Raw genomic sequence first — 17,873 nt, 5'->3', positions numbered from 1 at the left:
GTGTAGGTGCAACCCCACTACATGGGAGAATTTTCAAGTCTCATGGAGTTGCGCTTTAAAAGAGCATTATGGTCATGGTAACATCATATATCTACTTTATAAATGAAGTCCTCAACTGGTCAGATCTTCCCACAATACTGCATTTGTCTACCTCCTCCCACAAGCTGATTCCAAAAGTATTACTCCTTAGTTACTTGCTTATGCTACAATAAGCAGCCTAATTACAAATCATTTGCCAAGTTAGATAGTTCAGAGCTAAAAATTACAATTGGCTCAACCATAGAAACAAAAGCACCCATATAGGTAGGCACCACATCCCCAAATTAAACAGTATAGTAGATGGAGAGTGAATAGGGATTTTAACGGTGCTGACTATCAAGAAAATGTAACAATATACAATATAAAACTATATACATTTTATTCAATACAAGATTAAAATCGAATGACAATAAGGTTATACAATTGTGGTCTGACTGATCAAAAATCATCAATTGAATGAAGGTAAGTTGTTGCACATTATCCCGACATGTTTCGCAGATATGCTTCCTCAGGGGATGTGCCTTTAATCAATCAATAGAAACTCTAAGGCCGCGTACACACGGGCGGATTGTCTGCCCAACTAAGTTCATCAGACAATCCGACAGACAGTCCGTTCAACTTTTGAATGAACGGACTTGACCACACACGATGAACAGACAGTCCGCTGAAAGCTTGCGCGATGACGTGTACAGCACGTACGACGGGACTAGAAATACGACGTCCAATACACTGCAATGCAACCTTCGGCGTGTAAATCCTTTCTGAGCATGCGCCATACTTAGTCCATCCAACTTGCCTACACACGAGCGGACTGTCCGCTGAAACCAAGTTTGGACGGACAAAATTACGGAAATTCCGAAAGACTTAGTCCGCCAGACTGTCCGCTGAAAAAGTCCGCTGAAGCCCACACACGAGCGGATTGTCCGCTGAAACACGTTTCAGCGGACTAAGTTGGGCAGACAGTCCGCCCGTGTGTACGCGGCCTAAGTTTAAAGAAAATGCGAACATACACAAAATTAGTTAACAACAAAAAATATATAAAAGGACACATTGAGAAAAAAGCATCACTTGGAAGGAAAAGTATCACCTTCCAAGCGATACTTTTCTCTCAGTGTGTCCTTTTATATATTTTTTGTTGTTAACTAATTTTGTGTATGTTCGCATTTTCTTTAAACTTAGAGTTTCTATTGATTGATTAAACGCACATCTCCTGAGGAAGCATATCTGCGAAACATGTCGGGATAATGTGCAGCAACTTACCTTCATTCAATCGATGATTTTTGATCAGTCGGACCAAAATTGTATAACCTTATTGTCATTCGATTTTAATCTTGTATTGAATAAAATTTATATAATTTTATATTGTATATTGTTCAATTTTCTTGATAGTCAGCACTGTTAAATTCCCTATTCACTCTCCATCTACTATATAGTTTAGAGATGTTTCTTCTCTTTCCTACAGTTCATCAATAAGTATTCTTATAGTACCTGGTTCTCTGAAGATGCCCACATTATTGCACTACTGTTGATTGCCAGGATGTCTTCATAAGTGGATGCGGTATCATAGCTTCCAACCTTAACATGCTTTATGAGTCCATCATCAGTTCTCTGCCAGTTGACAATATCGTACACCGCGGGGAGATCACCATTTTTATCGAAGAAGACCTCTCTTTTAGCTTTTAATCTTACTCTGACATTCTGTACATAGTGAGTCAGCTGTAAGGGTAAAGAAGTCAGCACGAGATTAAATCACACATTTACTGTGATAGGGTTATAGTGGGTCAGGATTAGCAATAAATATACTAACCATCAGCCAATCAGTTTGCCTATGACAAGACTTGATAGTGAATCCAAATGATCATTACTGGTAGACGCATTAAAAATGTTGCATATAAAATTTAAAATTAAGCTAATCGTTGGAAGTCTTTAATAATCTTTTCTTCTGTAAAGTGATCTGCATACCTCCTAACCATCCCGGATTTGGTGGGACTCTTCCAGGATTTTATCAAAATCCCAGCGTCCCCATGCTATGCCCCAGAACTGAGTGCAGGAACAAACTCAGAGCTTTTTTGTACCATGCCCCTCTCAGGTCTTTCCTCTTCGCCCCCTCACCTTTTGATCTGACCCAAAAAGGTACTCTATTGGCTAGACTCAGGTACCAGGGGATTAGATTGGTGCAGCGGCTGGTCACAAGGACAGAGAGTCATGAGCTATTCCGGAACTATCAGCACACACTCAATGTATGTCCTCCTGGCAGTGCCAGGTGCCCTGTGATAAGGTGCATGTATATATTAACCTTGCAGCTCATCCCATGCCCCTGTCCCACTCCAGTTCACCGCCTTTCCTCCCCCACCAGCACCCTGTGCTCCCTCACCTGTACTGGCAATAGAGAAAGGGCACACGGTGTATCAGGTCTATGCCACAACTGATCACGTCCAGGAAGTCTACATGCTTTGTTTTTTTTGGAACCAAGTCAGTCATGGGCAGGACTCAAGAAAGAGACCTAACTGGGACTGCTTGTTGAAAGAATACTTTAGCATAAAAATGCTGCTGCTTAAAGAAAAACTCCAGATTTGTTTTAGAAAAATGTGTGCTGGATAGAAAATAGTAAACTGTAATGAGGTGTATGCCATCTCCAGGATTGTTGCTGTTTCCTTATTATTTACCATTTTTATTGATCCTGGATAGTATAACTTTCACTATACTTCCAGAACTGCAAAATTAGATCTCCTATTCTGTGAACCATTTATAAAATACAAGGTCTTCTGTGGATGGAGAGGTGAGTTAAGGGCAGGCAGTGCAGCTTCTGTGTATGAGAGCCGCAGATGTTGCTAACTGTGGTGTAGAAATGAGCCATGAGAGCACAGATAAAATAAGTATAAGGGGATAAAGGGTGCCCATTTTAGAGACACTGTCATTTTTCTCTTCATGGGCAAGGTGACAATGTCTTTTCACAGCCCAACTCCAGTCTCACCAGTTTAGCATACCTTGTATAGGTAATAGTGTCCTGGGTCACCCAGTTCCTTTCTCCCAGCCAGTCTGTCTGGCATTACTAGTTACAAAGTTAAGGTCCCAGAAACCCACAGCCAGTACTGGACACCAGTCTATGATGTGCATTGCAGTATTGTGAACAATCAAAGCAAAGGTTGGTATACCAAGGATGCCAAGTCCCCAAGTGGTGGTACACATCACCATTGTCTGATGAGTGCATGGAACTACTTTACTCTCAAAAAATGATAACCTACTTTTGTGATTCAAGTGTGGGATGGGAGGATGTACAATTGGATGGAAGACTGGAAACTAAGGTTTCTAATCTAGGGTTCCTCTGGAGGTTGCAAGGGGTTTCTTGAGCAATGAGCAACATCTACCTCTTAGATAAGTTCCAACTGACACCATTGATCTTTTTAGCTGTCTATAAGGGAGGTAATTCTTCCCAATGACCACAAGTGTAAGGAGCATTTTTCCCACTGACCATAACACCCTGAGACTGGAAAGTTATTTCAAAGGTTCCTCTGTGTTGAAAAGGTTGAAAAAGGCAACTGGGAACAGTAACTACCTAATATCCTGAAGAAGTCTTTATAGCAGGAAACCTTGAACACCTGCCACATAAATATTCTACTATTTCTGTGCAACTATTGTGTTTGTCATCTAGGAATAGCAAATGACCTCTGTTACCTGCCAAGGTTTAATATTCTGAAGCCTGGCACAAGTTCCATTCGAGAAAGGCCCCTTCCCATTCTGGCACATTTGAAGGTCATGCAAGGATTTAGCTGCAACCTGAACAGATGTGTAAATATTGTATGAAGTTCTCAGATTGGATACATCAGTGTAGGCATTCTCTGTAGTTTGGAGAGTCTCATTTCCCATACAAAATCTGGTATTCTTGGTGAAATCTGTATTTGTTTTATCAAGGAACTTGCAATCAAAGGTCATCTCCCAAAATATTTTAGTTACTGTTTGCCCTAGAGGGTCAGAAGGGTGGACTTTCTTCAGATAATCCTTAAATCCAGGGATTGTTGAGCTGTGAAAAGAAAATCCAATAGACCCAGCGAGAATAGAGGAATATTTATCTACTAAAAGTATGGTTGAGATGCACCAGGCTTCACTTGCTATGAAGACCTTCCCAGTAACATTCATTTTTACCATCTCATCCAGGAGAGGAATAAAGAAAACATCAATAGAGAAAATGATTATAGCCTTTGCTGTAGACTGTTTGATGACCTTCGAGATATAAGGCGCATTTCTGTCCGCTTGATTGAGAAGTATGATTTCGGTGAAGGCCACACAAGCTCCAGCCTGGAGGATCTCTTGTTTAATGATCTGAATGCCCTGCAGTCCATAGTCATTTCCCATTGCCACCAAACCCACCCAGGTCCAACCAAAATGTAGCACCAGCTGAGCCAAACCCTGAGACTGGAAAGAATCACTGGGGACAGTCCGGAAAAATGATGGGAACTTTGTGCGGTCACTAAGGAGAGCACTGGTTGCATAGTGGCTTATCTGAAAGAGTAAAAAAATTTAATCATTAGGAGGTGCACATTATTTTAAGGTATATTATTAAACCATTAGAATGAAAATGTTATGACACTCCAAAATAATGCTGATACAGATAATAAGTAGTAACCGCTTCATAGGTAGACATTGACAACCACATGTACACAATGGGGGTTATTTACGAAAGGCAAATCCACTTTGCACTACAAGTGCAAAGTGCACTAGAAATCGCACTGCAAGTGCACTTGGAAGTGCAGTCGCTGTAAATCCGAGGGGTAGATCTGAAATTAGGGGAAGCTCTGCTGATTTTATCCTCCAATCATGTGCAAGCTAAAATTGTGTTTTTTAATTTCCTTGCATGTCCCCCTTGGATCTACAGTGACTGCACTTCCAAGTGCACTTTCAGTGCAATTTCAAGTGCACTTTGCACTTGTAGTGTGCACTTCTAGTGCAAAGTGGATTTGACTTTAGTAAATAATCCCCTATGGCATTGATTTAGGGGCTGCGATTTTTAGCGGGACTGAGACATTGCGTTGGACAAATCTGACCCCAAATGACACTTTTTGGGGACCAGAGACATTATTACATTGATCAGTGCTATAAAAATGCACTGATCAATGTAAAAATGACAATGGCAGGGAAGGGGTTAACACTAGGGGGTGATCAAAGGGTTAACTGTATTCCCTGGGTGTGTTCTAACTGTAGGGGGGATGGGCTGCCTGGGACATGACAGAGATCACTGTACCCGATGATTGGGAACAGTAGATCTCTGTCATGTCATCTGTCAGAATGGGGATCCGCCTTGTTTACAATGGCAGATCCCCATTCTGCTTCTGTTCCAAGTGATCACAGGTCGCTGCATCGAGACCGCCCAAGCCGCGGGCACACTCTCGCAGCGGGCAGTGGACACAAGCACACCCCCTCCCCCTGCCTTCATACACTTTATACACCTCACTTTTTTAAAATAGTGTAATTATTGTCTGTGCTGGTCCAGGTAATCCACTTTTTTTTTGATGTAGCAGCTAGGGTAGGATTAAAATACGCAGCAGCTCTTTTGAATGGTACTCATGTATAAGGCAAGGCAAGGGGATCACCACTCCAGGTGGAAATGTGGATATAGAACTCTCCTCAGAACTGGAACACCAGGTGGCAGCTAAGCATATAGCAACATGAGACAAAAAGAAGTTCTGGACACTCCACTACAGGGGCAACTATGACTAAGCACTGTTAAATGTGAAACGCGTCAGTTCGCTTGTCCCATTTTTTGCTGTGGCTTGTATCTGTTGGACTTTTTACTTATGTATAAGGCCATATGCTTACACAGATGTATACATTGAATGCAGTAAGTCCACATTACGTGCCTGTATGTAGGCAAGTTGCCTACTGTGTTTAGTTAGCTTACTCCTCTGCCCAGGTCAGGGGGAAGGGGTTCATGCTTTTGCTGCCTTCGCTAGCCATGTTCGCAGGCTTTCTGGGTTCCAGCCTCCCTTCCCATGATATATAAAAGGGAAGAGGTTCGGGTCCCTGGGGGAGTGGGTGAAAGAACAGGAAGTTTTACAAAAACTTGCTGGGACCTGTGGTGCACCTCAGGAACATTGACTCATCGGGACCCTCGTAACTATAGACACCTACATTCGAGATTCTCCACCTAGGGACAACACACCCAGATGGACTTTACCTGCACCGGTACACTGGGGAAGCTTCAACTAGAGTTAGGAAAATAATGTTTTATCCTGTTGCACATGTTATGCTGAATTTTCAGTAAAAGTTGTTCAAATGCATTGAGCCTGATCTGAAGTTATTCAAGGGATGCATTTTGGGTCTTGGCGTATCCCTAAAGAACCTGGGTCTGTAATATCACTACGGGGTATGTGTAACACCACTACGAATGCTTTACTCACAAGGAAGAACAGCTACGGCAACCAGTCATTTGGCGTGGCTCCTGGTTAGATGACAGGTCCTCTGGTAGCAAGGGGGTCGGTGCCCCGACTCCCTTCCAAGCTGTCCATCTCCTCTGGCGAGGAGCTGGCAGATGACAGGTCCCTTTCTGCTCACTGAGCGGGGAGGGGCTTGTTGAGTGCTGCAGGATTCTATGGAGAGATCGGATTTCATCAGATGTCACCCGATCCTATCCGCCAGCGACTTATCCGGACGTAGGGCCACCCATCTGCTTTTGGCAGATCGGACCGGGTCGGATGTCAGCGCACATGTCACCGCTGACAGCCATCACTCCATAGACTAGCATGGAGCGCCCGTTCAGGTCCGCCGTCAAAACTAGACAGGCGGAACTGAACGGCCATGGCCTGATCATGAGGTACAGGAAGGAGAGAGTTAATAAGCATGCATGGGGCCTGCTATGTGCTCAGCGGGACTCCATTCTGTTACTGGGAGTGAGGTAACAGAGGGGGACTGGACTGGTGGGGTGGGAAAGCGCTCTGACTGTCCCTCCGAATGCAAATATACATCATTACAAGTGTGTAGTTACTTGGGATGGAACATCTTATTGAGGAACTCTGTACATTATTACAGCACACAAGTGGCTCATCTCTGAGTTGGGGACTGCATTAAAATGTTTGTAAAGGTTCTGTACTTTTTTTATAACAACAATGTAATACTTACCTGCTCTATGTAATGGTTTGGAGCAGAGCAGATCTGATCCTCCTCTTCTCGGGTCCCCCGCTGCCACTTCTGGCCCCTCCTCCATATGTCTCCCGCTGCTCTGTCACAGCCAATGAGGAGGCCCAGGAGAGATCTCTTGTGCACATCTCTGGATCGGGCTCCGGTGAATATAAGGGGGGTGTGCAAACATGAAGGCTTCAGAACCACTTTAATCTTTGATTCTTCATATGACCACAGCCTCCTCCTGGTCCGAGGCATTGATGAGCACACCTTCGGGCAAGGTGTTACCCATGGTTCACACCTATGTGTTTTTTAGTGTGTTTAGCAGTTTGCAGAAACACCCTACAGGCCTTTTAACATGGTTTCCTATGTTGCAAGTTTACCTCTATGCGTTTAACCAGAAATGCAAATGTTGTGATTATGATGTGATTTTTTATGTGCTTTGCAGTTTTTATTTTTCCGTTTAAACACTGTATACAGTTGATTACTAAGGAACAGGCCAGGAAGCCAGCCGCCGTGTCCTTAGCCGATGAGTCATCAGCTGACAGCTCAATCTAAAAAAAAATTGCTGGAAAAAAAAAATAGTGAAAAAAATGCCATGGGGTCTCCCCCCAGGTCCATACCAGGCCCTTCGGATCTAGTATGGTTTCAGAGAGGACCCCCCCGCCAACATTTAAAAAAAATGGCATGAGGTCCCCCCCAAAATCCATACCAGACCCTTTTCTGAGCATGCAGCCCAGCAGTTCAGGATAGGGAGGGGATAAGCAAGCGTCCCCCCCCCCCCCAAACCATACCAGGCCAAATGCCCTCAACAAGAAGACAGCACAAGGAAAAGACAGCTCAAGGAGAAGACTGCACCAGAGGGAGAAGAAACTATAGTAGGTAGAAGACATTGATACCAGAGAAAGAAGACAAGTTGGAGCAAAAACCGGGGTAATTTTTAATTTTTAATACAGGACTTGTCAAACACCTTTTTTAACACTTCACTGCCTTTTGGGGTGAATGGGTAGGGGTACAATGTACCCCATACTCATTCACATGGGGAGGATCCCCCCTTGTTGAGGGCATGCGGCATGGCTCAGGAGAGGAGGGGGGCGCTCACTTGTCCCCTCCCTTTCCTGATCTGCTGGTCTGCATACTCGGATAAGTATCTGGTATGGATTTTGGGGGGGGGGGGGGCCCACGCCGTTTTTTTTTCTTTTGCCGGTAATTTTTTTTAAACACGTAGTTACATAGTTGGTGAGTAGGGATTGTCTCGATGTTCGAATTGGAACGCAGGGTGCCTTTGGCCAATCATGGCTCAGGGGGCTAAGTCCACGCATCACACTATATAAAGCTGCTTACATGGTGGCCGTATATAGTATGATAACGTTGCGAGGTTGAGAGAACTTGAGCTAGATTAGGCAGCTTAGTTAGTAGCGTGCAGGCCACTATCTAACCTCCCTAATCTAGCTCAAGTATATATATATATATATATATATATATATATATATATATATATATATATATATATATATATATATATATATATATATATATATATATATATATATATATATACACACGCACACACAGTACAGTCAATGTAGAATATACAGTTGCAAAAAAAGTATGTGAACCCTTTTGGAATGATATGGATTTCTTCACAAATTGGTCATAAAATGCGATCCGATCTTCATCTAATTCACAACAATAGACAATCACAGTCTGCTTAAACTAATAACACACACATAATTAAATGTTACCATGTTTTTATTGAACACACCATGTAAATATTTACAGTGCAGGTGGAAAAAGTATGTGAACCCCTAGACTAATGAGATCTCCAAGAGCTACTTGGAGTGAGGTGTCGGCCAGCTGGAGCCCAATCAATGAGATGAGATTGGAGGTGTTGGTTACAGCTGCCCTGAACTTTAAAAAAACCACACACCAGTTCTGGGTTTGCTTTTCACAAGAAGCATTGCCTGATGTGAATGCCTCGCACAAAAGAGCTCTCAGAAGACCTACAATTAAGAATTATTGGCTTGCATAAAGCTGGAAAGGGTTATAAAAGTGTCTCTCCTCGCTGTTCATCAGTCCATGGTAAGACAAATTGTCTATAAATGGAGAAAGTTCAGCACTGCTGCTACTTTCCCTAGGAGTGGGCGTCCTGTAAAGATGACTGCAAGAGCACAGCGCAGACTGCTCTATGAGGGGAAGAAGAATCCTAGAGTGTCAGCTAAAGACTTACAAAAGTCTCTGGCATAGGCTAACATCCCTGTTAGCGAATCTACAGTACGTAAAACATTAAACAAGAATGGATTTCATGGAAGAATACCACAGAGGAAGCCACTGCTGTCCAAAAAAAACATTGCTGCACGTTTACAGTTTGCACAAGAGCACCTGGATGTTCCCCAGCAGTACTGGCAAAATATTCTGTGGACAGATGAAACCAAAGTTTAGTTGTTTGGAAGAAGCACACATCACTAAGTGTGGAGGCAGAGGCACAGAACACTAACATCAAAACCTCATCCCAACTGTGAAGTATGGTGGTGGGGGCATCATGGTTTGGGGCTGCTTTGCTGTGTTAGGGCCTGGACGGATTGCTATCGTCGAAGGAAAAATGAATTCCCAAGTTTGTCAAGACATTTTGCAGGAAAACTTAAGGCCATCTGTCCACTAGCTGAAGCTCAACAGAAGATGGGTGTTGCAACAGGACAACGACCCAAAGCAACAACAGAATGGCTTAAACAGAAGAAAATACGCCTTCTGGAGTGGCCCAGTCAGAGTCCTGACCTCAACCCGATTGAGATGCTGTGGCATGACCTCAAGAAAGCGATTCACACCAGACATCCCAAGAATATCACTGAACTGAAAGAGAGTAAAGGGGGCTGAATACAAATGCACTCCACACTTTTCAGATATTTATTTATCAAAAATGTTTGAAAATCATTTATCGTTTTTCTTCTACTTCACAATTATGTGCCACTTTGTGTTGATCTATCACATAAAATCCCAATAAAATACATTTATGTTTTTGGTTGTCACATGGCAAAAATTTCAAGGGGTATGAACACTTTTTCAAGGCACTGTATATACAGTGCAGTCCTGTATATATATATATATATATATATATATATATATATATATATATATACCGCGCAGTCAGTGCAGAGTATATAATTCAGTGCATTTAAGTGGTTAAGGGGTACCCTATGAGAGAATTAAGGATGCGGGCTCCTCCCAAACTCCATACCATACCCTTTGTGTCTGGTATAGATTTTAAGGGGAACTCCACGCCAATTTAAATAAAAAACTGTGTGGGGGTCCTCCCCAAAATCCATACCACGCCCTTTGTGTCTGGCATAGATTTTAAGGGGAACTCCACGCCAAAATTAAAAAATAAATTGGTGTGAGGTCCGCCCCAAAATCCATACCAGACCCTTATCCAAACAAGCAGTCTGGCAGGAAAGGAAAGGGGGAATGAGCGAGCACCTCCCTTCCTGAGCCATATCAGGCCACTTGTCCTCAACATGGGAAGGGTGCTTTGGGGTCCTCCTAAAGCACCATGTCCCCATGTTGATGGGGACAAGGATCTCTTCCTGACAACCCTGGCAATTGGTTGTTGGGGTCTGCAGGCAGGGAGGCTTATCGAAAATTTTCAAGCCCCCTTTAACAAGGGGGCCCTCAGATCCTGCCCCCCCCATGTGAATGGGTAGCGGTACATTGTACCCCTACCCATTCACCAAAAAAAGTATCAAAAAGTAAAATCATAACAGACAGTTTTTGACAATTCCTTTATTTAAAAAAAAAGTTTCCCGTGATGTCCATCCATGTTCAATCACGCCGCCCGATGGACCCTGATAAATAGATAATAAAAAAAGCTCTGCTTCAATGGGAGGCCTTCTGGCAACTGCTGTCTCTTGGCTGTGACAGCTGTTTGACAGGCAAAAGCGGGGCCACCCAGTGATGTAACCGAGTGACCCCACCCCCTTCTGAAATCATGTGACATTAGAGGGGGGTTACATCAGCGACTTTTTTACAATTTTTTGGGTCCGTTGGGCGGCTTGATTGAAGATGGATTCACATTGCGGGACACTTTTTTTTTAAATAAAGGAATTGTCAAAACCTGTCCATTGTGGTTTTTAATTTTTGACACTTTTTTTGGTGAATGGGTTAGGGTTACAATGTACCCGATACCCATTCACATGGGGGGGGGGGACCGGTTCCCATAAGCCCCCTACCCACAGCCCCCAACAACCAATGCCCAGGGTTGTTGGGAAGAGTTCCTTGTCCCCATCAACAAGGGGACAAGGTGCTTTGTGGAGGATCCCAAAGCACCCTCCTCATATTGATATTGAGGGCATGTGACCTGGTATGGTCACTCGCTTGCCCCCCGATCCAGTCCTCCAGGCTGCTTGCTCAGATAAGGGTCTGGTATGGCACGCCAATTTTTTTTTATTATAGCGTGAAGTTCCCCTTAAAATCCATATCAGACCCGAAGGGCTTGGTATGGACTGGAGGGGGGGGGGGGGCCCACGCTGATTTTTTCCTTGATTTATATCTATATTGCCGGGACACGGCAATACATTACAGCAGGGGTGCCCAACCAGTGGCCCGCGGAGCCCTCTGATGTGGCCCGCGACCTCCTGCTCTGGGATAGAATAGAAAGAATACTGTTATTAAAGGTCAGTTTATTACGAAAATCACAGTGTATATATGGGCATATCTGTTCTGCAGTGGTTACTGGGCTGCTTTCAAACTGATCCGCAAGTGCAGAGCAGTTTACCTGCGGGTTACCTGCACTGAGCCATAGACTTCTATTATTACCTGTGAGTTTGGTGAGCTTTCTGAAAGTGCACCAAACCTGCAGAATATAATAGATGTCTATTGCAAACTAAAGGAAAGCCAAAGGTAAACTGCGTTGCACGCGTGGTGCGGGTAAACCCCAGCGCATCAGTGTGAAGGCAGCCTTGGACCGCTTTCACATGGTCAGTCCGACAGTCCAACCAAATGGACCCTCCATTCACCTCTAAGTAGTGGCAGACATAAACCGACTTGTGTTCTACCTCCAATATGATCCACCAAAAAGTATCGTGGGCTGTGTCTGTGTCCGCTCTGCAAATGCAGTGTGGACACGGATATGCCATCCACCCACTCCGCTCATTGTGGCCTGCGACCGGTTATCAAGTCGCTTAAGTGGCCCTCGCTCTTCAAAAGGTTGGGCACCCCTGCATTACAGCCACCAGCAAGTGTGAATTAAATTTTTTCCTTAAGAAAAATGTCATTTTGCTGTGGCACTGTTCTACACATCACACAGGTGCGCCACTTTACAGGCAGGCTAAGGGGACCCCCAGGTATGATATTTAAATTAATCTATAACTTTTATTGTTTCGCTTTAAGCATTATTAAAATCGCTGCTCCTGAAAAAAAATTGTTGTTTTAAAAACAGTTTTTGCATTGATACATGTCCCCTATGGCAGTACCCGGGTCCCCATGCACTTTTTATAACTTGCATATAAACCTTTAAAATTAGCATTTTTGATTTTTCATGTTTGTGTCCCATAGACTTTAATAAGGTTTGCATGTTCGCTCAAACTTTCTGCCTGTCCAGATGTTTGGCCCATCCCTAGTTGCAGGTTAAGTCCTTTTTGCTCCCCTCTCCTGCTGAAGCACCCAAGATGTCTGCCTCTTCCACTTACCCCTTAGCCCAGCTACGCATTTACCTGTGGATATCTGTACAGTCCTAGGATATGAGCCATGAGAATAGAGTAGGTGGACATGGAGTGTCCAAGAATGGCAGCCACTGGAGGTCTTCCAAGCCGTGAATAATTTGGAATTGCCTGATTGTGTCCGGTCAGCATGCCCAGTGTTCCCTCCAGCTCCCTTTGCAATACAGAACAAGAGTCGTAGGCATAGAACCCCAGAGTCATGTTCGGGAGGACATCTGGATTTGCATTGACTTCTTCCACTGCAAACCTCAATGCCTGGAACTGCTGGTAGGTTTCAAAAAGGAACCTGGAGGTTTAATAGAAGAGTTTTATTATACTGACACTGTGCATTAATATGAATGTATGCTATGGGGCATATAGTCACTTGCCATATGGGTAGGTTTAGGTGGGGCACTGATTTAAAGTGAAAAATTCTTCTTTTGGCCACTAGATGGTGTTAAATATTATAGAAATTTCCTATGAAACTTAGCGCCATCTAGCGGTCAAATGTGAGGCTTTTCACCTAAATCTATGAAAAAGATTCATCCAGCACAGGAAATAGTCTAATAACATTCTTTTTTTTATCCTATTAGCAACAAACGAATGTACATGCACGTTCACTGGGTGAATTGCTATTCAAACATTATATACATAAACCCCTACATGTCTGTTTGTAGGATTTACTGTATATGTATTAATAACGTTTACACTTTTTCATACACCTGGTCTTGATATGTTTTGTGTATATATAGTAGTGTGGACAGCTTGTGAAGAACGGTTTTGTTGTTTGAGCTTTACATGTATGTTGATCCCTGGTCCTAGGTGGTGCTGGTTTTGGGGACATAGTCTTCAAATCAATTGTTGCATCCCTGCATAGGTCAAATGCACATACCTCCCAACCTTCTGAGATGGAAAAGAGGGACACCAAAATGTATGTAGGCAAAAGCCACACCCCTGCCACTCCCCCATTACATAGAGAATTAATACGCAAAAAAAGGATTGGTTAAACCCACAAGTGTTCTTACCACTTTGCCTTTATACCGGCTTTTGAAATTTACCAGTGCAACAATTTAGAAAACTGGTTGAAAGGTTAGCACTATAAACTACTAGATAACGATTGTTCTTTTTTTATACAGGTATTTATATCAGACTAAAAATGAGGGGCATTTGAGGAGCTGCGAGGGACAGAGGGAATATGTTCCCAAAGAGGGACCGTTCTTCCAAATCAGGGACAGTTAGGAGGTATGCGTGTATTCTTGGCTCAGGCTGAACATAGAACCTCAACATCAACCAAGTTGAAATTAGACTCCATTATGCCTCCATTAATCGACAATGAACAGGAAGAACATCAATATGAAGTAAAGCCTCTGGAAATAGACAGATAGTCAAGCAGTAGTTTGGGCTTAGTAAATCCCAAAGGGAATGGGCTCTATCTCATTATTGGGTAAAAATCAAGGCATAAGATCTAAATGGCACAGGGATGGCTTTGAAGGCTATCATAGGTACTGGCATTGTAACCATAGGACAGAGCTACAAACACCCACCTCTCTACAATGAAGGGGGAGATGCTCTGTAATGCACAGTAGGAATAAGCTTGAGTTTGGCCTCAAAGTTTTGGTTCAAACCCATGTTCAGCCAAACCCCTAATGCCGCATACACACGACCGGACTTTCTGGCAGACTAGGTCCGACGGTCTTCCTGACGGACTTTTGGTTGAGTTCCGATGGACTTTCAAAACGAACGGACTTGGCCACACACGAAAGGACTAAGTCCATTTAAAAGTCCATTTGTTTTGAACATGATGACGTAAATGGGACTAAACAATTAAGTTCAGTAGCCAATATTTTCCCTTGTGTCGTATTTGGTCTGTCGGACCAGCACACAGACAAACGTTTTTCCAGATTTTAGTCCGTCGGAATTGAGTCTGTCGGATAGATTTGAAATAGATTTGATGTTCTATTTCTAGGTCCGTTTGATTTATTTTTCGAAAAGCCCAAAAGGACCCAAATAAGAGAAGTCCTTATTAGGGTTTACCACTTTTTAGTACTACAGCATTGTACCACTGGAGTTACATAGTTACATAGTTAGTAAGGTTGAATAAAGACAGTAGTCCATCCAGTTAAAACTGAGTGAGTGTCAAGTCCTGTGGAGTCCTCGGTTAATTTCCTTGTAGACATCTACTTGGAGTTTGCATTTACTCTCTGCATTTGTGTGGATTTTTTCACATATTTTGGTGTTCTTTTACAATCCATATTGATACATTAACTGGTTACTTATAACTGTATAATGAAGAGTAAAGTAAGTAAATCATAGTTTGTACAATTTTCTTTCCTTTCACCATGGGTGGAAGAAAAGAAAATCGCTTGATTCCCCCATCAACATAGTCAGTGTTGATGGGGACCTCCCACAACCCTATTGTGCTCTGCCAACGGGGAGCCTTCCCTGCCGGCACAATACAATGATCGCTGCCAGCTGCTGTGGTTGCTGGCAATAATTGCATGCAAAAAAATGTAATAGGCTGGTTGTACATGTTGATCGGTGGATTGACTTCAGTACAACCAGCCTGCTCAAAGATGGATCAAATCTCAGCTGGTCTCTGCTGAACCGGCCAAATTTCGATCCTTCTATGGCTGGCTTTAAGTAATTTATGACAGGTACGGTTAAATTCTGTTGAACTTTGTATACAGAAAACAACACTTACCATGTGCAGACGTCCTCTGGAGGCATCTCTTTAAAAGTTATGGTTGGGGAGACTCTGTCCGTGTGGAAGGGAATTATGGCACCTATCAACAGGTCACCAGCCTCATAAATCAACGGCAGGTTTGAAAGACTCAGTCCACATCCAAGATGGCTGCTGTGAGAGACCAGAATGAGATAGTGGATGGTCAGATGCCACAAGGTCTGGTAAAAATGAGCCATGGCCCTACAATAAAACAAAGGAGAATATTTGTCTTGATTAAATTTTCGAGTGGAACTTTAGTCAACACATTTTTTTTTCAGTTTTGGATTGAATGGGGGAAGGGTTAGAGCTTCTATCAATATTTCATTTGCTGCTTTTGCTCCTCCCATCCTCTCCCAAAGACATGACAGGAAGTGAATAGAGATCTCCCAAAAATCAGGGGAAAATTCCCCTTTACCTCCACTTTTTGTAAGGAAGGTCCAATGCATTCCAGTAGGAGCAGACCATTGTGTATTGTGGCGAATGGCCTTGTGCATAGGATCATTGCCACATCAACTGCAAGTGTCAACCCTGGCATGTGGCCCGGTGTGCATGCACGCTCTGCACTATTGTTGGCTCCAAGCAGCCCATATTTCCACTTGCCCTCCAGAAGGTTTCACCCCCCTTCATGGCAAGGCCATTTTTTCCTATACAGCACTGCACCACTTTAATTGGCAATTGAGCAGTCATGCAATACTGTACGCATATTACATTTATGTCTTTTTTTTTCACACAAATAGAGCTTTCTTTTGTTGGTATTTGATCACCCCTGTTTTTTGAAAAAAAACAAAAAAAAACAATGGAACATTTGGGAAACAAAAAAATATATATTTTTTTCTTTTTTGCTATAAAACATATCCAATAAAATAAAAAAATAAAAAAAAATTCTTAATGAATTTAAGCCAAAATATATTCTGCTACATGTCTTTGGTAAAAATGTTCATACTTGGTAGATGTTATAACTTTGATGCAAACCAATTAATATACACTTACTGGAATTTTGTTTTACCAAAGACATGTAGCAGAAAACATTTTGGCCTAAATTTATGAAGAAATTTGATTTGTTTACATGTTTTATTGGATATGTTTTATTGCAGAAAGTAAAAAGTATTGTAATTTTTTTTAAATGTTCCATCTTTTTCCGTTTATACAGTATATCAAAAAGTAAATTTGTGTGAAAAAATTATCAAAATTTAATTTGGGTACAGTATTGCATGACTGCACAATTGCCAGTTAAAGTAGCACAGTGCTGAATAGAAAAATATGTCCCGATCATGAAGGTGGTAAATCTTTCGGAGCTCATGTGGTAAAGAAGCTTGGCAAATGCCCTGTGTGTGTTGATTTTCTATTTGTTTTAAAGTTCTCATTATACTCTGGCTGAGTAGTAACCCCCAAATCAGTAAAACCCCCAGCTCATTAGTACCCCCGTTCATCAGATCCCCAGATCATTAATACCCCTGCTCAGAAGATCCTCTGCTCATTAGTACCCTTGTTTAGCAGATACTTGGCTCAGAAGTCCCCCCCCCAGCTCTTCTGATGCCCCACTCAGTAGTAACCCCCAGCTCTGCTGATCCTCAGGTTTGCTGATCCTCCACTCACTCCAGTCTCCGCTCATCTGCCACATTATTGTATCCATATTGCACACCCCCTTGTGACATTCTCTCGGTTCCCCCATGTTAGTTCTCCAGCTCTGCTGATTCTCCGCCACTTTCAGGTCTTTTCTCTCTCCAGTCCCTGCCCATCTCCCACTATATTGCTCCCATTCTGCTTACAACTTGTGACTTCTGTTAGTTTTTCCCCCCTCTGGTCCCCTAGCTCTGCTGATTCTCTGCCACTCAGTCCTCTCTCTCTGGTCCCTATTCACCTTCTGCTATAGCTTTCCCATGTTGCGCACCATGTGTGCCATCTGCTAGTTGCTCCACTCCGAACCAGAAACAGCTTACCTTCCTGCTTCTTCATTCTGCACACCAGATGTGACACCTGCACCAGACAAATCCCAGAATATATACACATGTAGCTTTACCTCCATAGGGGCCGCTATTAACAGTGTTTCCCACTGCTGCACAGCCAAGCATACAACAACTTCAGCTTTCATCCAGACACAGTAAACAGTCCTTGAGCTTTTTTTTTTTCTTTGTGTTTTTATTAGAGCCGGTTTACACAGGGGCGACTCAGATCCAACTTCAGGTCGCCTCTAGTCGCCTCAGGTCGGACAACATGTAAAAATCAATGTAAGTGAATGAGAGCCGTCTTAATGCACACTACTGAAGTCGCTCCGACTTCAGAAAAGGTTCCTGTACTACTTCAATCCG

General features: G+C 43.0%; 1 protein-coding gene across 1 annotated transcript; it reads right to left on the bottom strand.

Annotated features, from left to right (window-relative positions):
- Window positions 1-1,501: 1,501 nt before the first annotated feature.
- Window positions 1,502-17,656, bottom strand: LOC143962338 (extracellular calcium-sensing receptor-like). The gene is made up of 5 exons (XM_077471637.1): window positions 17,505-17,656; window positions 15,544-15,765; window positions 12,858-13,149; window positions 3,715-4,539; window positions 1,502-1,755 (listed from the first exon to the last, which is right to left on the bottom strand). The coding sequence occupies exons 1-5, from the start codon at window positions 17,654-17,656 to the stop codon at window positions 1,519-1,521; spliced, it is 1,728 nt and encodes a 575-aa protein (XP_077327763.1). The 3' UTR covers window positions 1,502-1,518.
- Window positions 17,657-17,873: the final 217 nt, after the last annotated feature.

Source organism: Lithobates pipiens, unplaced genomic scaffold, assembly GCF_037356315.1.
Source record: "Lithobates pipiens isolate NorthernLeopardFrog02 unplaced genomic scaffold, aLitPip1_a1.2 Scaffold_8, whole genome shotgun sequence".
NCBI lineage: Eukaryota > Metazoa > Chordata > Amphibia > Anura > Ranidae > Lithobates > Lithobates pipiens.
This window is presented reverse-complemented; position numbering and strand designations above follow the sequence as displayed.

Bases quoted from the DNA above. Each gene is read 5' to 3' on its own strand.
- LOC143962338 (XM_077471637.1), bottom strand. From the start codon at position 17,656: ATGAAAGCTGAAGTTGTTGTATGCTTGGCTGTGCAGCAGTGGGAAACA. The intron at 15,766-17,504 runs GTAAGCTGTTTC...GTTTTATTGTAG, and splicing joins CAGAATGAAGAAGCAGGAAG to GGCCATGGCTCATTTTTACC. The intron at 4,540-12,857 runs GTAAATGCGTAG...TTACTCTTTCAG, and splicing joins GACTGTACAGATATCCACAG to ATAAGCCACTATGCAACCAG.